Genomic DNA, 23648 nt, shown 5'->3' with positions numbered 1-23648 from the left:
CTGGGTTCAACTGAAGCTCTGCCTCAGCCCTTCGCTTACCAACGATCAGCCCATTGCTTCACTCCTACGAGCGCTTCTCTCCTGCAATCTCTCTCTCCCCTGCAATCATTTTCTGTCCCTCCAAGCTACACCTCACTCTCTCTCTCACCTAACGCCTCAGTTCAACTTTGAATTCACTCACTCTCTACCTTCTCCTACCTTCTTTCCCTAATCTTAACCACTTCCCTTAGCCGATGAACCAAACAAGCACTGGTAGAGTAATGAACATGAATTTCGAATTTAGGGCATACCTGGAGAAAAAATCGTCCAAAATTCTCGCAACAGAAGTTCCTACCTCAGGAGTTGGCTCTGATACCAATTGACACGACCCCAGCACTCCTAAAATCTCTGACCTGCAAGCAAACACAAAAACACACCAACGTGAAGAAACTAAGCAGGTTGCTCACCACCCAACCATGACATCTACGGGATGCAATCCCGAATTAGGAGATGTCCCCTCCGAGCCACGAGCTGAGCTACTGACACGAACTCCCAACCAGATCCTAACAGCCTAGTGTCCCATACCACCAGGTGGCGCTGTGAAGCTTGGGATCTGCAGCTGGGCCTTGGGCTACGCTATGATGCAGGCACGCGTCCGCGACTCAATCCAGGATTAGACCTAGCACCTGGGAATGAGACTTGCTTCCATCGGCTCTCCCTGAGAACTGAACCCCTAGGCCCCTTATATAGACTCGGGCCCTACGTGCCAAAAATAGCGAAGACCTCAAACTGGTTCGTACCCTTGCCACTCAACCCGAGAATCAAGCCTGCCTAGCTCTAAGCCTCCCCAGGCTACCTCAGCTAGTCTTGTGTACCCAGTACACGTCGGATACCAATCCGTGCACATGACACACACATACTTGAGCATCCATTTATACACAGTCTTCGTAGTGAGTTTCTGTCGGCACTCCGGAGGTGAAGGGCATCAGCCATGACGAAGGCTAGCACTAAAGGAGAAGGCTAATCAAAAGGTAGTCCAAAATCTTTTCATTCAAGCTACAGCTGCTTGTGAAGACTAAATGATTTCATTTTAGTCTCTCCTAGACGAGCATCTAAATCTAGCTGATAGGGAAACGCACCACTTAAGATAGAAATAATTATTGCAAAACCAGCAGGCCGCAACATGGACAAAAGCACGAGGTATTTTCATTAGTTGGAAAGAAACAGAGGTCAGGGCTGGACCTAGTACTTGTGAAGGACAGGAAGAGTGTTCAGGTTGAGCAAGTATTCAGCTGTGAGAGTCACATTATTGAATGATGAATGATCAATGGTGATCCTGCAGCCTCGAAAGGGAATCCCATTGGAGCACTTGGGACCTCCTCTCCTCTGTTTTCGGGTTTCGACTTTGCTTCCAATGGACCCTGTGCGCTTTGATCTTATGATGAGGGACCAGATGTTTCACATGATGGAGGAGTGGCTGGGACCCAAGGGAGGGAGTAGTGGATCTCCCACGGCGATATGGCTACCTCCCAGTTGACATCTCTTTGAATCTGGTTTTCATTACATGCCTTGCCGCTTTCTTGCATTGAGCTCACTTCCATAGAAGCACGCCCGCTGGGAGAGTCGTCAATATGCTTTCCGCGGCTTTCCCACCAGAGAGACAGGGCCTAGGCCTTGCAGTAGCTATGATCCACTGGGTCATCCCCCCTCACGGCTCTGGTGTGTCATCTGACTATACACTACGAGATCTTTTTTTGGTCTGAAAGTCGTGGCATAGTTGCTAGACGAGGACCTTAGGGCCTTGTTCCCATTCCAAAAAGCAAGAGACAAAGCACTGATGATCCCACATGCTGCACACCCCTATTTGGAAGGAGGGGAAGGTTTCCGGTCCTACATGGTGACCTTGCCGACTGTGCTGACAGCCCATTTTCCCTCTTCTTGGGCCTCCATCGCCCCCTTGATATCTACTTTTCTATGCTTTATCTTCATTTGGGTGAGATTCCCATCAATAAAGATAGGTGTCCCCTCCAAGACAGCCCTCTTGATCAAGAGGCCCTGTCTTGTATGTGCATCTTTAAACTTGATGATAAGAGGTCTTTCCCTTGTGGCATCTTTCCACATCATGCATTCTTTATTTGCATTTTTTAAACCCAAACTTTCATGCATGAATTTTCTTGCTGCGTCTAAAGGGCTTGGTTGCTCCTTCCTAATCCAAACCAGCTTGAGATTGAGAGCTTTAATCCATCTCCTTTTTTCCTCCTCAAAAGTCTCTTGGATGAGCCTCTAGGGTTTTATGCTCACTTACTTCCTCTAGCCATGTTTTGGCCTCTTTTGTATGTACTTCCAGTTTAGCTTCCATTTGATTGGAGCTCTCTACCATTTTACCGTGCGCACTCTTCACGTCTTCTAGGCTCTTTTTGAGATCTAAGTTCTTCTTTAGCAAGGCATCCAAGGCAGTTGTGACCTGGGTCTTGCCCCCTCCCTCCTTGAGCTCTTGCCTAGTTTCCCGCAATTCCAACTCTCAAGTGCCTTGATGTTAGAAGCTTGCACATCTCAGTGAGTCAATCTCCGCTTTCAGAGCATCCATTTTGTCCAACCCCGAGCCCCTTTGGCATTCTGGACTTGGTAGACATCCTTTATGCACCCAAAAAGTGAAGATAAGTAGCTTATTACTTATTTGAAACAAGACTAGCATCGAAACTTGATAGCCATACAGTGTTCCACCAAGTTAGTCCATCTTTCTAATGTCCTCTTTTTGCTTTGTTTCCACTTGGTTTACAATGTGGGTTCTCTTTCAGTGTGGTGGTGGAAAATGCCATATCTGTCTTGAAGTGGAGTACCATCTTGGAGGATTCAAATGAATGGAGGCATAGGTCAGTTCACACTCTTTTTTCTTTTTCCCTTTCCAGAAAAGAGAAAGAAACAAACATACAAATCAGCAATCCGGGAGGGGCTGATTGTGGGCAATAAGGGGAAAAACTGGCTGTCAAAACGACCAGCCTTTTCCCAAAGAACCCAGCTCACTGCCTAGGGAATCTTCAGAACAGTGGCTAACAACAAGTGAGCAGGACTATACATCCAACGAATACCTTACTCTGTGAATACATAAAAGATACCTGCCGGCGGGGGTCGCTCTGGATCCTGACATCCCATGCTCCGAAATGGCGCGAAGGGTGTAGATGACATCCTAAGGCAAATGAGAGGGGCTGTTGGAGGGACCCGGTGACCTCCCATCACCAACCTACAATGAGCAACCTAGACATTACATGCAATGATGCTTGACAACGTCTCCCACACACTATCCTCTGGGGAGGAAAGATGACATTAACGAGAAGGAGGGTCACATCCTGTACTTAAATATGGAAGTGAAACAATCCAAGATGGGATTGTGGGATCTCCTCTATCTCCATGCTAAACCTGCGAGCATAACCCAACGTCAGTATACAAACACAGAGACACATATGGTGTCGGCTAGTGCGTCACCAACCCAACCGTAGATCCCTCAGGATCGCCCTCAAGCTAGAGGTCAGGAAACCTCCAACCATAGTCCATATAGACTCACCTTTCTTATGCAATACGGATCACCATAGGCCAGCTCACGACCTTATTTCATAGATTCTAGATTGAGACAGGGCGTGAGATTGCAACCACCCTACACTGCAAAGACCTGAGGCTCTGTACACTTTGTGACAAACATAAGGTGGTGTTATAATAATCGATGGAGGTTGCTTGCGGTAGCCAACACTCCTGCAGCAGAAGAATAGCCAAGGAATCACAAAATGAGAATAAATCTCACGCTTAAGTGCACACAAGTATTGCTGAAGTATAGGCACACTACCAAAGATATATACAGCCAAAAGAAGATATAATAGACGTTCAGAAAAAATGACAGAACCATATACAAAATGTGCCCTCACTCAAGTACAACATGGACAGCACAAAGCTGCTCCACTTGTGACCTTCGAGTAGGCAATCTTCTGGATCCTTCTGCTGCATAGGCTTTGATAGGCTTCACTGGCTCTTGTAGTATTGATAATGATTGCAGATCCAATGGACCTCCCTGCTGCTCTTCTTCCTGGTTGAAGATCTACAGCACATGTGAGGCATTGCTTGCATGCCAAGACCCTCCCAGCCGTTCAGACAACCCATAGCAGGCCAACTGACCCCCCTAATCTAGACAGGGCAGTCCTGGTTTGCTTGCTAGTGATTTGCAAGTCTATATAAGGCCCATGTACGAGGTGGGCATAGCCCTCCATTAGGCCCTTCTCCAGCCTTGTATGTAGCCCTAAACAAAAACATCATACCAATGGGTCAAAGTTATAGGCCCATTGATTTGATGTACCCATGCGTGCCCCAATGTTTCCCAAACTTGGCGTGGATGTATGCTCCTTGTCATGACCAACTGCCAAGTCTTTCCTACAATCAAGATACCCTGCTCATTATCGGTCAGGTTCAGGGAAATCTCTGAGCAGCCAAGGGGAACTCCAATTTAGAGACAGATTAACGCTACTAATGGCCACCCCTATTCGCCTACTTGTTAAGAAACGACTTACCTCTGCAGGCAATTGAGTAAGAAGCCTATAAATCATGGCAGCAGATACTGTTTCAGTGGCCCCAGAGATTCCTCCATCATAAAGTCCGTAAAAATACTTGTCAATATGAGCTTAATTTATGAAAATCAGGCGCACGTCCCTCCATGATGCGCTTCTGACAGCTCTCTTACGTGCAATGTATAATTTAAAAGTAATTCCTGAAGGAGACAACGAATCGGAGAGCGCACGCGGAGCGAAGATGCTGAATGAAGGAATAAGGTCTCCGAAGCATTTACCAATGGCGATACCAATGTAGAGGGGAATGCGACTGTAGACTTCCTTGGCAGAAAGTACCCTGATAAGCGGCGTGACTATACCGTTTACAAAAGACATTGCTTGCAATTTTGATCCTGAAAACAGATAGGAGAGGAAGGATGAAAGCAGAGCTAAACTGTGACAAGTGCTTACGTTGTATAGAGGTCCTGTTGACAGTAAAAGCTCCATAGTTGCAATCAAAACGAAGAGAAGGCAGATGAGAGAGGGAGGCCGCCATGAAAGCTCAGCCTGAAGCTCCACAAACCTGAAAACTCACTTCTTTATCAATCATCAATATCTTTATCTTTATCTTCATTTTTATAGGAGAAAGTCCCTCTGCTCCCTCTGCTGACTTGGCCTCACACCATTCCCTCGTGTCCCTCCATGCTGACTTGGCCTCACACCATTCCCTCATGCCACGTGTCCCTCCATCCACTTCCTTTTCCCACAGCCACATCTCCACAGTCACAGTTTTCGAGGTCGCTCTCACCTTCACAAAAGTAAGGCACGATTCACACACGGGTGCAGATGCCGCAACAAATATGGCCTTCGCGAATGGGATTCTTGCACTCACATTGCCCAACCTAAAAGCATTTCACCAACAGGTGCGGACAAAGTTGAGCCAATGCTCGGTATGGGTATGGCAGCTCTAGTCCGAGCACCCGTCGGTTTATGGAATTTTAGCGTGGTGAGCCCGAGGCCTGGGGGTCGGAGGCAAGTCCTGCATGCCTGGGTTTGTTAGGGCCTTGGTATCTTCTCCGCTCTCTGGGGTTATGTTCTGCAGAGGGTCCACACTTGAGGTGGCGCCGAAAAAATAAGGTGGGGGGAAAGAGTTCTCCATGAGATGTCTGGTGGGTGTAAGCCTCACACAGCAAAGCTGGCTCTCAAAACAAAACAAAACTTATGTGGCATCACGGGTGGAGGCAAAATCATGGGCGGCAACCTAAAAGAAATACAAGGCGGATAGGATTCGAACTTGGGCAAAAAAGCTGGCATATATACCACTTGAGCTAGTGGAGAAAATTAAAAATATATATTTATCCGTGCTTGTCTATGAATGCGCCTATAGGCGCCAAACATGTAGGGCCCATGATGCGATATCTGGCGCCTGTTTGTGAAATTGCCCTAAGGTGGCAAGTCGACAAAACTAAGGTCCCAACACTTTGACGAGAGTAGAGTCGAGTATCCCTGCATAATAGAGCCTGGAGCCGCTAGCCATATATTTCAAGATGACCTCCAAGCACTACTCAGTGCCGCCAATCGACAGAGTCGAGATCTTTCATCAAGTCAAGAGTCTTCTTTTGCCAAATCGTGATCTAGTAAGGCAATTTGATGGGAAAGGGTTCAACCACGACCCCAAGGTTTGTCGCCCCCTTTCCCTACCCCATGGAAAAAGAGTTAACAGGGCTATGAAGAGCCTTGACACTATGGGAAAAAGCTAAAGTCAGTTTTTTCCATAGAGTCTAGCTCCTTCCTATCACAATTCGGAGCTTTACTAAAAGATCCTCCCCAATAAGAGAGTGGAAATTTTCAACGAGCTGCCAGCACATTACAAGAGGCATGGCCACAATGGGGAGCCAATATTATATGCAATATCATGGCCATAGAGAAGGTACATACTTCTTAGAAGCCTCCCAAATTGATAGTGGCAAAGAGGTAGGGTTGCAAATGGGAGAGGGACACTGCATTGTGCCACATCTCAAGATAACAACTAAAGAATATGTGGACAGTGGCATATCATTTTAGGAGAGATTGTACAACCTAAACACATACCCAATCGCTTGTTAGGATTTCTAGCCTTCAGAAGACTGCCAATATAAGGCAATCAACTAAAATGGCATGCTCAAAGGAGACGCACACTAATGACATGTGCAAACACTATGGCAAATGCATAGCAAGCCAATTAAATAATGCTAAAGAGACCTTTGAAACTAGAAATAAAAGGTCCTAAGCATTAAAGACAAGTAACTATGAAGTAAAATGGGCTATCAACGTTTAATATTTAGCTACCCTAGCCTTAAAATCTTAATTGCAAAGGCCTAAATAAAATAACTTATGTTAAGAAATCCTAAACAAAACTTGTTATGGTAAAAACATCAAAAAAGAAAGATCTATAACCACTTGATCAATAAGAGAACCAAGGGTGATAAAGAATAAAATTAAAGCTATCAACCTTGGATATCTATTGACAAGGATAAGTGTTTTATTCTAGGTTTTTATTTTGTATATTAAGACCCTAAAAGAGGCACCACAAATTTTAAACTACAAAGGAAAAATAATAATAGCATAACTCAATTGGTGGAAAGCATTCAAGAATTTAAATGGTGAAAAATACTCATATGCATCATAATGGATTTAAGAAACAAAAGCTATAAATTGTGACTAACCTTGCAATAGGTTTATCAAAAACAAATGTAGGGTTCCTTAATCTAGTAGCCAATGCTACCACCCATAGTTCCAAAAAAGGAAGAAATGTTCATCCATCAAGTGTCCAACAAGAAGAATATTTACCAACAATTAATCACAGCAGGTAGAGAAACAAATGTGTAGATGTCCCTAAATTTTTAAAGAAAAAATTTAATTAATAATAATAATTTTCGAAAAGTAAATTTATTAAAATGAGAGAGTACTATCCAAAAAAGCTTTGCCTTTCTCTTCTTCAAATGTCCACTTTAGGGAGGGGGGTGAAAAATCGAGGTAAAACTATAAGTGTGTGTGTTTAAAAAATAAAATCTTTTAACAACACGGCACACGATGCTCAAATAAGGGTAGATAACAAATTTCTCATTATACGGGTATACATAAAATATGTATACAATTGGTACAAAAATGTCAAATCCGTCAGGTAGTCCATGCTCCGAGGTCTGGGTCCACTTACCTGCCACCATCCAAACCAACCAGTTGTTTTAATAATGAAGTTGAATTTGGGTAGACAGGTAATGTATGTATCCCCTGGCTTGTTATCACTTTACCAAAGAACATGAACACACCTTTCAGAATTCTACGATGAAAAAGATCTTTACAGGAATGTAAGAAAGTAATAGGGGTTCACAATCGAAAGAATTACGAGAAAGTGAAAAAAATCCTAAAGAGGGTAAACCTTGTCCTTGAGTGGTGGTGGTTGAGGGCCAAATAAATTAATTGGATTAAAGCTGGGGGTAATCCACTCCCATGAAAGTTTAATTAAGGAAAAAGTAGAAATTAAAGTAGAGCGGTTAAAAATTGGAAGTATCAATTACAAAGAAAATCCACATGGAGGGTACTCTACATGGGGAACCCATCATTAAAATTGGGGGGTAATCCTCACCCATGGCAATTAACTAGCATTTTTGAACAGGGAGTGAAGGGGAAATAAATAACAAAAAAAAGGAAAATATTGAGAAAGAGTTATCTAATTGTTACAGATATGTATGCCATATTACACATATGCCATATATATGAAAAAATTCTTAATAAATTTTAAAAGAAATAAAAGGATTTACTTTAAGAGGATGAAAGGATGAACTCTTATTTTAATGAATTAGCAAGGCAAGGAGAATGATCCTCGAAAGATCTTAAAGAGCTACAAAAGGAAAGAAGAACAAAAAAAGGGAAAAAAACAATGAAAGAGTGAATTTAAGTTAGCTAGAGGTAAAATTATTCTATAAAGTTAGGGAGAGCAAATCAAAAAAAGGAACCAATTAGAATATAAGTAACTAAAGGAGTACCTATAAAAATGTAGAAGGATATATATATATATATATATAGATAGATAGATAGATATATGAATTTTTTTGATGCATTTCATAATTTGCATGTGGAAATATATAAGTTAGAGGGGAGTTCAACAATTTTGGTCTTCCACTACATCACCTTATAAAAATCTTATATCTATACATACATACATACATACATACATATGTGTGTGTGTGTGTGTGTGTGTGTATGTATATATATATAACCAATTAATAACAAAAAAGAAATAAGGAAATTAGGAAAAAAATAAGGATATAAGGATATAAAGATATATATGATAAAATGGAAAATGAAAAGAAAAATTTACAATAAATTATAAAAAATGTAAAGCTAAGCAACTAAAAAGCAGTCATAAATTAAATGCAACGTAAACATCTATATCATATATATATATATATATGTAGCATCACCTGCCATAGTGTCGTAGAAAGTTGTAAACTGTCAAAAGTTAGTGCAATAGTTGTAGCACTCCATAATGACAAAGGAAAAGACAAGGGTGGCAAGAAGACCATCGCAAGTAGACAGCAGTTGAGTATTTTGGAGGAAGAAAATAGACATCGTTGTGTAGTTTGCAGAGAAGGTAACGAGTTTGAAGAGAAGTTAGAGGACTTGCAAACAGAGCTATGAACAGTGAGTTGGAGGAAGCACACGAGAGGAGTAAGTGAGAGGGACTCGTAATGCATCTCGAGAGGGAAAGGATGAGCACCTGAGACAAGAGGGTGGCCAAGCAAGAGGAAGGAGTCATAAAATAAGGTAAGGGAAGCTGGGTGCATAAATAAGAATCATTGAAAACCTAAAATCAAGAAAAGAGTCGACGATTCATGTAACAATGAGCATGGGAGGGGAAGTTACATACAAGAAAAAACTAGGGCAGGAGAAAGGCTAGTTAGGTTGTAAGGGTTGTTAGGTGAAAAGGTGGCGGTGGAGAAATGTAAGAGGTGGCAAGTAGCGGAGCAAACCCCACAATTTTTTAATAAAAGGAAAGTGGGAGTTAAGAAATTAAAATAGAGGGGGAGTTAATAAAATATTTAATAAAAGAAAAGGGAGAGTTAATAAAATAGAGGCGGGTTAAAAGTGATAGAGAGAAAAAAAGGGGGGGATGGTTAATTGTAAATTAGATACTTTTATAATAATAAAATTAAATTTTTTTTTTGTAAAGAATGCTACAAATCGAGATAGAGTCTGTTACGAAAATTAAAATTAAACATGATCGCAAATTCATGATTTCCCAAAACCATAGAAAGAACAAGGAAACAAGTGGGGGAGAGAAGAGAAAGAGAGAGCGACACTGCAAGGGGTCCAATTTGCCCCCCCTAGATGGTGGCTCTTACTTCCCATCTAGAGTATTTATAATTGTAATTCCAAAAAGCAAAGAGCCAATAATAGTACATCTAAAAGCATCCCTTGTCCACAATTAGAGGCATTTCTCAACATAGCTCCATGATCTCAAAATGTCACAAGGCTTCATATGCCCTCATCCATAGTTGATAAAATAAATTAGCCCATAGCTTAATATTCATTACTTTACAATGTGGCCCATGGCCTTTGGTAGACATTCAATACTTCGATCAATCCCAATCACCTTCGCCATCTTCATTCCTCATTATCCAATTCATCATCTGTACTCAAACCGCCAATTGTGTTAGTTGTTACAATCAATTGATGAATCATCACACCAACTAATCCCAACACAATTGTACGCTTGATATACAAACATCAAAATACACACCTTGCGACCAATTGCAATAACACCAGTAACACTAGTGACATTAGTATTAACATGGAATCACCCACAATACTAACCATCTAGCCTGGCAAAGCACACGTAGTTAGGTGTCCCCAACTAAACCCCACAAAGCATCCACTAGGACCTCGACCGCGTTTGGTGCACTCCTACGGAATACTTTGCCATAGTCACACTTGACTAAAATAAAATAATTTCCATAGCAAGAAATATCGAAAATACAATTCTGTAACATCCCTCTTGCTTGGATTGCGACTGACCTCAGTTTGTGTATTTGACTTTCCGAGTCAATGAGTAGAGATGTGTAGAGTACTCACTTGGATATTCATCAAGTATCATCATGGTCAAAATAAAAACATATTCAAGAGTGAGCTCTCATTAACCAAGAGATAATAAATTTACCCAATTCAAAACTTATGAAAGATTATTTGTATTCTTACCCCATACCAATACCACATCCTTTCATTGCTTATGTTATTTTGGTACATGTCCAAGAACTATATTTGTCATAGTCCTCAATATCTATACTGTCCCATACCAATATGATATTGAAAAATAGTAACAAATACAAAGCATAATTCTTTTTCCTTATGATGCGAGTAGCAACAATTGACATGTTATACTATTATGTGATTAGTAGAAGGGTATATGTATGTCATTGTCTAATTACACATCAAAGTTTTTGATTTAGATTGGTAGCTAGTAATGATCCAATATGTATTTTCTTCAACTGCTAGAAAATACATAGGTTGCCACAACAATGAGCAATCATGCCTTCCCTCTTGCTTAGCAAAAATGTCATATGATTTTTCTTCTCCTTATTTTTCTCCAATTCACTTCACTTTAGTAGAATGCTTTATCAAAGCATACCGTATGTATCACACAATAATAATTTTGTTATCTACAAGTAAGCTAGGATTGCCATCTACTCAAGCAAGCTATGAGGATACAACTTACAAGCCATCTAAGTAATTGTATTTCTTATTTCATACATACCACATGATGCACGTCTTCTCATTGTTATCAATGCACATAATCATGCTTATTTAATCATAAAACTCTTAGCTCACCTAGATTATCCTAGATCCTATATAGGCTATCATATTTTGTTCTCCTTTTCATGATACTTTAATGTGATCTATCACTCTTCTTCAGATTCAATTATTCCCTTCCGTCACCATTTCTTATCTCTATATGAGTACTTCTATGAAAGTAATAAAAATGAAAATATGGAAATAGGTACGTACCTCCTTTGTCCTTCCAAATCTTTGCTTGCTTGGTTGAGCCCCAATCAAGTTTCTTTTGTTTTCCATTCAATTGTCAGTTTGATAACTTTGTGGTTCAAAAGAGGTTTCTTGCAGAGCCTCTCTTTCATAAGTGACAAAAGAACTGGCGCATACCCTCTAAACAAGACATAGTGGGCTATTTTCGTCAATCGCAATTATAGAGTTGATTTCCAAAGCATCTTTGATAACTTTTGCGTACAAACTCAAAACCTAGCGATCAAGTAGTTGAAATAATCCGAAAGAACATTTTAAGAATGACTGCGTTATCAGATTGGAGAAAATCATGTCGCTTGCCTCTCACAATCAGGCTAGAGCGTAGCCAAGCTCTGATACCACTGTTATAAAAATTAAAATTAAACATGATCACAAATTCATGATTTCCCAAAACCATAGAAAGAACAAGGAAACAAGTGGGGGAGAGAAGAGAAAGAGAGAGTGACACTGCAAGGGGTCCAATTTGCCCCCCTAGATGGTGGCTCTTACTTCCCATCTAGAGTATTTATAATTATAATTCCAAAAAGCAAAGAGCCAATAATAGTACATCTAAAAGCATCCCTTGTCCACAATTAGAGGCATTTCTCAACATAGCTCCATGATCTCAAAATATCACAAGGCTTAATATGCCCTCATCCATAATTAATAAAATAAATTAGTGCATAGCTTAATATTCATTACTTTACAATGTGGCCAATGGCCTTTGGCAGCCATACAAGACTTCGATCAATCCCAATCACCTTCGCCATCTTCATTCCTCATTATCCAATTCATCATCTGTACTCAAGCCGCCAATTGTGTTAGTTGTTACAATCAATTAATGAATCATCACACCAACTAATCGCAACACAATTGTACGCTTGATATACAAACATCAAAATACACACCTTGCGACCAATTGCAATAACACCAATAACACTAGTGACATTAGTATTAACATGGAATCACCCACAATACTAACCATCTAACATGGCAAAGCACAGGTAGTTAGGTGTCCCCAACTAAATCCCACAAAGTATCCACTAGGACCTCGACCGCGTTTGATGCGCTCCTACAGAATACTTTGCCATAGTCACACGACTAAAATAAAATAATTTCCATAGCAAGAAATATCAAAAATACAATTCCGTAACATCCCTCTTGCTTGGATTGCAATTGACCTTAGAGTGAGCATTATAGGAATTTAGATAAGAAAGTGAGCGCTGACCACTATAGGAGACAATTAGAGTTAGAGAAGAGTCGCAAATAGTGTTAGGATGAAGAAAGGAGCTTCAAAATTACTTATGTGAACAATGTTCAAGAATTGTCAAGCAGAAGCAACATCTTCAAAATGCCTTGGTGAAATCCTTAAAGGGGAAAATAATAGAAAGTTTAAAAGAAGAAGGCAACAAAGTGGTGACCCACAAGAGAGCATGACATATGAAAAAAGAACTAGTAGATGTCTAAACACCATCCATACATGTAGAACAATGAATGTATCCAAAGGCTACAAATGGTGGCGAACTATTCAGAGACTCGGTCCCTAGCAAAAAAGTACTAGTAGAGAGTGAAAAAAGCTATTTGAGAGGAGCAACATAATCTTTTACTTCATGACACCCACGGGGGTTGAGAATGCATATAGAAGGGAGCTTCAGGTAAAGTAGCTATACAAAGGGTGAGTAAGGGATTAGGGGGGGTCTAAGGAAAGACAAGTCAGTAGAGAAGAAGAATATAACACAGAATCACCAAGCTTGCAAACTCTTAATAAATATTAAGGGCAATTAATCAACAAGTAGTCAATTGACAAGAGGGGGAAACCCATTAAAAGAAAAGAAGAGAGGCTTACACAGCCCATAAAACCATCTATAATGTATTATAAGTCTACAAAAAATGTTTAAGCATAAAAAGCCAATTAAATAAAGCTAAAGAGACCTTTGAAACTAGAAATAAAAGGTCCTAGGCATTAAAGACAAATAACTATGAAGTAAAATGGGCTATCAATGTTTAAAATTTAAAAAAAGGCTACCCTAGCCTTAAAATCTTAATTGCAAAGTCCTAGATAAATAACTTATGTTAAGAAATCCTAAATAAAACTTGTTATGGGGTAAAAACATCAAAAAATAAAGATCTATAACCACTTGATCGATAAGAGAACCAAGGGTGATAAAGCATAAAATTAAAGTCATCGACCTTGGATATCTATTGAACAAGGATAAGTGTTTTATCATGAGTTTTTATATTGTACATTAAGACCCTAAAAGAGGCACCACAAATTATAAGCTACAAAGGAAAAATAATAATAGCATAACGCAATTGGTTGAAAGCATTCAATAATTTAAATGGTGAAAAATACTCATATGCATCATAATGGATTTAAGAAACCAAAGATATAAATTGTGACTAACCTTGGCACTAGGTTTATAAAAAACAATTGTAGGATTCCTTAATCAAGTAGCCAATGCTACCAACCATAGTTCCAAACAAGAAAGAAATGTTCATACATCAAGTGTCCAACAAGAAGAATATTTAACAATTAATCACACCAGGTAGAGAAACAAATGTGTAGATGTCCCTAAATTTTTAAAGAAAAAATTTAATTAACAATAATAAATTTCAAAAAGTAAATTTATCAAAATGAAAGAGTACTATCCAAAAAATCCTATGCCTCTCTCTTCTTCAAAAATCCACTTTAGGGAGGGGGGTGAAAAATTGTGGGGTAAAAGTAAGTGGTGTGTGAGTGTGTGTGTGTGCGTGTGTCTGTGTTTGCTCTATGTCTGTGTGTCTGTGTGCATGCACGCATGTGTGTGTGTGTATGTGTATGTGTGCATGCGTGCACATGTAGAAATCACTTGACCATCAATGATCACCAGCCCATGATTCAGTATCAACCTAGAAAGGAAAATGTAGTTGCTGATGCTCTTAGCAGAAAGCCAAGTATTAATCATATCACTGCTGTAGAGACCCAACCTTTTAAAGGTATGAAGAATTCTTATCAAGGAAATCCAAACTTCTCTTATATATGGAACAAATTAGAAAATAACAATTGGAATCCTATGTTGGACTATTCATGCAATGATGGATACCTCTTTTATCAAAAGAAATTATGCATCACTCGACCCTTTAGACAAATTGTAATGGAGGAAATGCACGCTCAAGGCGGACATTGCCTCTTTTCAAACACCCACAGGGTACATGCATTGCTGGAAAGGAGCTGGTTTTGATAAGAAACTCAGTTCCCATCAAATAATGTTTCCACATTCGTAAAGCATGCACAACAGTGGTTAATTCTTTATCATATGTACTGTAATTGCATTCCGCTGGTTTTAATTTTCGGCTCTCATATGCTATTGGATGTCCATCTTGCATAAGTATGGCTCCAATTCCATATCCACTAGCATCGGTTACAACTACAAAAAATGGTCTAGAGAAATCGGGTAATTGCAACACAGGAGCTTGTGTGAAAGCTTCTTTCAAAACTGTAAAAGATTTATCTTGATGCTCAGTCCATAAGAAATGCTTAGCTTTTCTAAGGTCTGTCAATGGATGTGCAATGTATGCAAAATTCTTGACAAACTTTCTGTAAAAGCTACACAATCCCAAGAATGATCTTAATTCATGTATATCTTGGGGTTTAGGCCACGTGACAATGCACTCAATCTTCTTTGGATCTACTCGAATCCCATCGATGGATACAATGTGACCCAAATACTCTATCTTATCTTGAAAGAAACTGCTTTTTTCAGGATTTATGTACAATTGGTTGTCTTTCAAGAGTGAAAAGACTAGCTTCAAATGTTCTTTATGCTCCTCAACATCTTTGCTAAACACGAGAATATCATCGAAAAATACTACCACACAATCTTGGTGTTTAAGAAAGATTCGGTTCATCATTCTACTAAAAGTAGCTGGAGCATTAGTTAGCCCAAAGGCATAACTAAAAACTCATAATGTCCCGTTTGAGTTCTAAAGGCAGTCTTGTATATATCCTCTTCTACCATATGAATTTGATGGTAGCCGGATTTGGGATCTATCTTACTGAAGACCTTGGCCCCTTTCAATTTGTCTAAAGGATCATCAATCCTAGGGATTGGATATTTGTTCTTCACTATGATTTTGTTTAGTGTACGATAGTCTATGCACATTTGATAGGTTCCATTTTTCTTTTTGACTAATAAGACAGGTGCTCCATAAGGAGAACTGCTGAGTCTTATCAATCCTCTCTCTATCAGTTCCTCCACTTGCTTTTGAATTTCCTTTTGTTCTAGTTGATTGACTCTATAAGGAGCTTTGCAAGGTGGAGTATTGCCCGGTAGGATTTCTATCCTATGATGTTCAGGTCGAGAACATGGTAGTCTAGGTAGTAAATCCTTTAAGAAACAATCAAGGCGATACTCATTGGTGCGTCTGGGAATCACCTGTTGAGATATTAAGCTCCACTCGTGATATGCCAGGGTGACTAATGTGCATTTATGTCACCGACTTGTTAGCTGCAGATGCGGTTGGTACACCACCCATGAATAATAGCTGAATGACACGCATTTTATGTACTGTATTAAGAGAGAGTTTTTTTTGCTTTCACAACTAAGAAGAGGAAAACTATTTTCAGCATCCACCTTTGTGTGTATTCCCCCATTGTGTATGCGAGAAAGCTACAAGTGAGACTCCTTACTTCTCTCCAACTCTCTTCACATGGTATTAGAGCTCAGTTCATGGTAAGGAGCTCAAGGAAGCAAACCAAGTTCGCGGTGTCTTGGTAAGAGGATCAGTGTTGCTTTCCTTTTTCGAGTTTGGGAGTAGATCTCTCCAGGTAGCACAGCTGGAAAGTGCAAGAGTGCACTGTTTCAAATTGGGACGCCCTTCGTGGTGTGGTGAGAGGGCAGTATATGCTGCGGGCAAGGGCAAAGCCCTTGGTGACATTATTTTTTTGATTCGAGGCCGTTTCGGGGCCCGTTTTGGTGGCGGAAGTTTTTCGCAAGCACTCAAAAAAGTACCCTGTTTTTACTGTGCGACCACTGTTCCGCAGGTCGGTGAAACGTTGATGCAGAAATTACATCGTATGCATATGCGCAAAGATATTGGGAGTGACAGAATCATTCTTATTTCCTGTTGATGCAAAATCGTCACTAGGAAGTGACTATGTGGTCAAATACCACTTTTGTCAGTTTTGCAGATTTACCCTTGTGAGGCAGAAGTTGTGTTTTTTGCAGTGACATAATATTTTACAGTGTTTTGTAATGGCGTCTGATGCTCTTTCACAGATTGTCACGGAGTTCATTACTAGAGCTGAACAAGAACAAGTTATTCCTAATATTCCCAATCAACAGGAGTTGCAGGCATTTAAAGGATGGCATGAGAGAGCCAGAAAAGTTATGTATTGGCTGTCTATCAGTATTTCAGATTCTATGATTGTGCATATTCAAGATGCAAGCATGTCGAAGGAGGCGTGGGATACTTTGACAAAAATGTATAGCACAAATACGCAAGCTAGGAAAATGCAGCTCAAGCAGGAGTTGCATAATGTGCAGAGAGAAAATATGAGCATCAATGACTACCACATGAAGGTGAAGAAGATTGCAGATGCACTTGCTTCTATTGGGTTGCCAGTGGAAGATGATGATTTAGTTTCTGTGACCTTGAATGGTCTAGGAAAGGATTATGCACAATTTCGTACATCCATTGCTGTCCGTGAGAATTTTCTTGATTTTGAGGAGTTGATTGCTCTTCTAGTTTCTGAAGAGCAGAGAACTGGTGGTGCATCTTCTTCAGAGGAACTTCAAAAGAAACTATTTTTTACTCAAATGCTAGAAGAGGTAGAGGCAGAGGTAGAGCAGACCGATCTGGAGGCCGTGGCAGAAATCAGAATATGTAGCAAACTCAAGAAAACCAGTCCTATGGAGGAGGACGTGGTAACTTCAAGGGGAGCCAAAGAGGTCGTGGTGGATGGCAGAGAGGCCAAAATGCAAACAGCAATGTTGAATGCTACTACTGTGGTAAAATGGGTCATATGGCTAAAGACTGCTATAAAAAGCAGAATGACATCATGAATGGAAAATTGCAACAAGGCAATTGTGCATCCTCTAGTAGACAGGGTGATGACAGAAATGAGCATTTGTTTATAGTACAGCACATGACCAATTTTGTGACAAATGCAGAAGAAAGAAATGATGTGTGGTATGTTGACTCAGGTGTGTCAAACCACATGACAGGTCATGCAGAATGGATGCAGGATGCAAGGAAAATGGAAAGACCAGGATTTGTGGAGACTGGTGATGATACTGCACATCCTATTGTGCAGATTGGTAAAATTCCTTTGTGTATGTAGGATGGGAAAAAGAAATACCTATCTAATGTATTTCATGTCCCAAATATCGCCTGGGAAATGAATCCAATCTCTCAAACTTCATGCTCTTACTCCTCTTAAATCGCTCCTGACTCAATGAATCATATGCTCCTGAATCAACGAATCATCTCACGGCCTGCTCCTAAATCCACTAATCATCTCATGGCCTACTCTTGAATCAATGAATCATCTGAGACTAATCAATAGGTAAGGAATTTTGTCATTTCTTCTTGCAGCAAATAGTTCTTTCTTAGCCCAATCCTCTTCCTGAATCAACGAATTGTCCAAGACGTATGGAATGAAATGAGTTGGGGAATGGGCGTCTTATAGAGAACACGGCCAATGTCATAGAGCTTGAGTTCTGTAAGAGGAAAGAGTTCTCTAGCTAAAGTGAGTGTTGTAGCTTTGCCATGTCGTGATAACAGATCCCCCCCGAGGGTGATTCAGAAAATCAATGATATAGCTTATAGGCTTGAATTACCTGATAATTGGAAAATACATAATGCTTTCCATATCAGCCTCTTAAAGCCCTTCAAAGGACCTTTACCTATTCATCCTATCTATGAAGAGGCCCCATTGATTGTTGATGAAGAAGAAATTTTAGAACCTGAATGCATTGTTGATCATCAACAGACCTCGACCAGAAAAGGAAATGTCTATACTAAATACTTGCTCAAATTTAAAAACCATCCAAGAGAAGATGCTCAGTGGATGTCTGAGCGGCGGTTCTTTCGAACTTTTCCAGACCTCCTTAGTTCCTATAATCAAACATGCAACTGAGGTCAGTTGCAATCCAAGCAAGAGGGATGTTACGAAAATTATATTTCGGATATATCTTGCTTTGGACATTATTATTTTTAGTCGATTATGACTATGGCAAAGTACTCCATAGGAGCGCACCGGACGCGGCAGGGTCCTAGTGGATACTTCTGGTGCCATTCTCATTGGTGTCAGTCACATGAATATTGGCACAGTGCCATTCTCTAGCATCTAAATTAAAATGGCACTGGTGCCATTCTCCATGTGACTGGCACCAGTGAGATAGGCACCATGCCACTATTTACAAACTAGCATAGATATTGGCACCATTTCCATTCACTAGGTCATAAAATGAGATGGGTACAAGTGTCAGTCTAATTCATATTGTGGAGAATGGCATTGGTTCCATTTAGATGAGATTGGCACTAGTGCCATTCTCCACAAACTCACATGGAGACTACCAACCACCAGTACCATTCTCCATGTGAGTTTGTGGAGAATGGCACTCCTATCGATCTCCATGTGATTGACACCAACGAGATTGGCATTAGTGCCATTCTCTACAAGCTCACATGGACAATGGAACTAGTGCCAATATCCATGTGAGTTTGTGGAGAATGGCATTGGTGCAAATCTCAATGTGTCAGTCAAATAAATCTCACATTTTCCTTATCTTTCACATAAATGTTTCACGTAAATCTTAAACATAAATCATTCATTTTCCTACTAATAATCTATATAGTGAGATTGGCACCATTGCCATTCTCCATAAGCTCACATGGCCATTGGAACTGATGCCATTCTAATCCATGTGAGTTTGTAGATAATGGCACTGGTGCCAATCTCACTAGTCTCAGTCACATAAAGATTAGCACCAATGCCATTCTCTTCGATCAAAATTAGAACGGAGGTGGTGTTAATCTCCACATGACTTACACCAATGAGATTGGAATGAGTGCCATCCTCCATAAACTCACATGGAAATTGGCATTGTTGCCATTCTAATCGAAATGATTTTGTAGATAATGGCACCAGTGCCAATCTCACTGCTCTCAGTCACGTGGAGATTGGCACCAATGCCATTCTCTAGAATCTAAATTAGAATGGCACTGGTGCCATTCTCCATGCGACTGACACCAGTGAGATTGGGACCAATGCCAAACATTCTCCACAAACTCAAATGGATATTTGGCACAAGTGCCATTCTCTAGGTCCTAAAAGGAGATTGGTACAAGTGCCAATCTAATTCACGTCATAGAGAATGGCATTGGTGCCATTTAGATGAGATTGGCACCAGTGCCATTCTCCATAAAATCACTTGGATACTGGCACCATTTTTATTCCAATCCATACAAGTTTGTGGAGAATGGCACTGGTGCCAATCTCACTGTGATCGTCAAATAAATCTCACATTTTTCCTATTTTTCACATAAATGTTATATATAAATCTGTCACATTTGTTTTGGTGTTTCACTTTAGCATGGCATTGATGCCAGTCTACTATTGATTGCCATAAGTCTTTCACATAAATTATTTATTTTTTCCCTTGTGATAATCTCCATGTCACTGACCCCAATGAGATTGGCACCAGTGCCATTCTCCACAAACTCACATGGAGATTGGCACTATTGCCAATCTCCATGTGAGTTTGTGGAGAATGGCACTAGTGCCAATCTCATCTGAATGGCACAAATGCCATTCTCCACAAACTCATTGGTGTCATTCACATGGGGATTGGTACAAGTGCATATCTAATTTGGTTTGTGGAGACTAGCATTGGTGCCATTCAGATGAAATTGGCACCAGTGCCATTCTCCACATGCTCACATGGAGATTGCCAGTAGTGCCATTCTAATCCATGTGAGTTTGTGGAGAATGGCACTGGTGCCAATCTCCATGTGACTGACACCAGTGAGATTGGCAATAGTTCCATTCTCTACAAACTCACATGGAGAATGGCATTGGTGGGAAATTTGAATGTGAAAGTCAAATGAATCTCTCAGATTTTTTCTATCTTTCACATAAATCTTAACATTTTCCCTATCTCTCACATTTTCCGAAAGGAACAATATCTAAAAATGTTATCTTAAACAAATATTGGTATCATGTCATGTTTTATGAATTCCAAAGGTCCCCAACCCTTGATGAAATTTAGGGTTCCTACATAGATACTCATGCATTCATAAAAATTATAAAATACTTAACACACTCCAGGGAAAAATCAAGCATCACCAAGAGATCATCACATCATCATTATGGTATTTATTTGTCATTCTCATTAGTCCACGTTTTTCCATTCTCTATAGGAGATTAATGGAGCATTAAATGATTTATACATCCAAATTAGAAAACCACATATGTGAAGTCAAGCATTTTTTAATGAGCTGCTTTTCTCATCCATTCAAAATGACATGAATGAAAGGTGAATTCAAAGGTACCCAATTGATGAAAGTTCCTACAAAGATACTCATGCATTCCTATGTACACACACACACACATATATGTGGAGCATTTCATGATTTATTCATTCAAATTTAAAAACCATGTACATGAAGTCAAACATTTTTTAACGAGCTACCTTTCTAATCCATTCAAAATGAAATGAATGAAAGGTGAATTCATAGGCACCCAACCGTTGATCGAAATCAAGGTTCCTACATACATACATAAATGTACACACACACACACACACACACACACACACACACACACACACACACACACACACATATATATTCATGTGATCTTATATATACTTATAATATTATTATATATATATATATATATATATATAAAAGAATTCATGTGTGTGTGTGTATTCATTTTAGATTGACATATGAAATTTGAACCGAAAGTTCATAATTAAAAATCTGAAATTAAGAGAGAGAGAGAGAGAAGGAGAGAGAGAGAGAGAGATTCATTTAGGCACCTAGAGGGATGGTGCGAAGGATTGACTCCCAATACCCAAAGGCACTTGGTCGTTGTCGATTCATTGAGTGACTCGCTTCTGAGTTCTCCCAAATTTGCAAGTCAAAGTGTGGCCAATTCCCAAGGCTGGACAAACTGTGGAACAATGGACGACAACCATGATGAGCATGATGAGTTTGCACTTTTGCAATCTTATAGCACTGAGCATGTGAGCGTGGAGTGTACTATGGAAGATGATCATGGAGCCGATGACCCCTAATATTGACAGCAGATCACAAAGTCGTAGACCCCTATCTTCAATAGAGCCATGTATGATAGACTCACAGAGGCCTAGACCCTATCTTCATAGAGCCATATATGAAGACCTCACAAAGGCCGCTGAGAGGCACAGACCCCTATCTTCAATAGAGGCAGACGACCTGGAGTCCTGGAAGACCGTGTAGATGAGAGTGGAGCAACAGACGATCTATTGATCCCTCATGCAGTAGTAGAGTCATGTAGACGATTCATGGATTTGCAGCCTCACAGAGCAAGATGAATAGAGGCACAGTCGCTCAAGACAAATAGAAACGTAGGTCACGGAGCAAGTCACTATCTGAGAGTTGGTCGTGAGAAGGGAAAAGAAGACAAGGTACTAGTAGGTAAGGCTTCTTTTCCATTACCTTTTAGTTAATCAATTCTAATACATAGGTAGTTAAATACTAGTTAGTTATATATGTATTAGTTAAATACTAGTTAGTTAACATACTATATATATAACTAATACATATATATGTATTTGTATATAAACTTGAGATTGAGCCTCAACATTTAAAATGCCAACAAATTGTCTATCATATAAGTGAGCATCTACATTTAAAACAATAAAAAAATATCTTTTATATCAATTAGCATCTATATACAAAACCATCCATATTTAAAATATCAAAAAATAAAATAAAGCATTTTGGAATTGACATGCCAACATCATATCAAAATTTGCACACCAAAATTCTCTCTCATTGCCATCCATCGACCAGCATCTTGCGAAACCTCTCCTCCTATCTTCGATAGCATCTCCTCTAGCTAAGATTTCCCCTATTACTTGGAGATTTCAAGGAACAAAACACCAAAATATCCCCTAATAATTGCGAATTCAAAAATTTTAGGAAAATAATTTCATGGAAATTTTGTCTACACACATTCCTCGCAAGGTTTTTGGAGATTGGCACTAGATGTAGAATGGCATCAGTGCCATTCTCTAATTTTAAAATTCAAATTACCAAAATATTTAGGAAAATAATTCATGCTTTCATGGAATACTGGATTCTGGAGATTGGCACTAGTCCCATTCTCCAAAAACCAAGATGGGGATTGGCACTAGTGCCATCCTCGATAGGAAAGCTGGACTCACATGGAGATTGGCACCAGTGCCATTCTCCACAATCCCACATGGACAGACTGGCATAATTCTTTGGTTGTAATTTATTCATAATTCATTTCCCGTAATCATAATGGTAGGGGATGGCTATCAAATGTGGGGACAAGGTCATGATGATGGTGGGGAATGAAGTGGATGTAATTGGTGGAGTGTGTGTAATAGATCCAAAGGGCATGTAGTGGTGTGAAGATTGGGGCCGAAAATGTATCAGTGATAGTGGAGAAGTCTACCAATAGTGACAAGCTCTTGCTATTTCCCACTATGGATGCATTGCTTATCAATGATGAACTTTGGAGCATTGTCAAGTGGCCTAAGATCTCTCTAAAACATGTTGGTGATTCTTTAGATGACCTGGTAACTCAAGAGGCCGCACCAATTGAGCCTGAGCAACCTTATGTTGAGCCAAGGCTAGTTTTTTAATTGGAAACCGACAATTGCAAGCAAAGAGAGCCTCCAACACCAATGTACAAAATGTCACTAGAATTGGTGCAGCAGGTTTCTTTCATTGATTGTTGTGGGAGTAGGTGCTGCCAACATGCTGAGCGAGACCTCTTAATGTCTGTAAGGAATGCTGGGAGGATACACTAGAACTTCAAGGTATAAATGGTTGGGATGTGTGTTGCAAAGCATGGCATAA

At 39.8% G+C, this 23648-nt stretch overlaps 1 protein-coding gene across 3 annotated transcripts in view; it reads right to left on the bottom strand.

Annotated features, from left to right (window-relative positions):
* LOC147888675 (uncharacterized) overlaps positions 1 to 5103 on the bottom strand; it is a 30671-nt gene extending 25568 nt beyond the window's left edge. For 2 of the 3 annotated variants that reach the window (XM_087392685.1, XM_087392684.1), the window contains exon 1: positions 4980 to 5103. In XM_087392685.1, coding sequence (XP_087248811.1) covers positions 4980 to 5064 — 85 coding nt within the window. In that variant the 5' untranslated portion in view covers positions 5065 to 5103. Of the gene's footprint in view, positions 1 to 3095; positions 3161 to 4979 lie in introns of those variants that run through there. The other variant, XM_087392686.1, reaches the window with a different exon arrangement.
* Between the last annotated feature and the right edge of the window lie 18545 nt (positions 5104 to 23648).

The sequence above is a fragment of the Dipteris shenzhenensis genome, chromosome 21, assembly GCF_047967505.1.
Source record: "Dipteris shenzhenensis isolate YYH24624 ecotype China chromosome 21, Dip_SZ_1.0, whole genome shotgun sequence".
Lineage (NCBI taxonomy): Eukaryota > Viridiplantae > Streptophyta > Polypodiopsida > Gleicheniales > Dipteridaceae > Dipteris > Dipteris shenzhenensis.
Note: the sequence above shows the minus strand (reverse complement) of the source record. Positions and strands in the feature narration are given on the sequence as shown.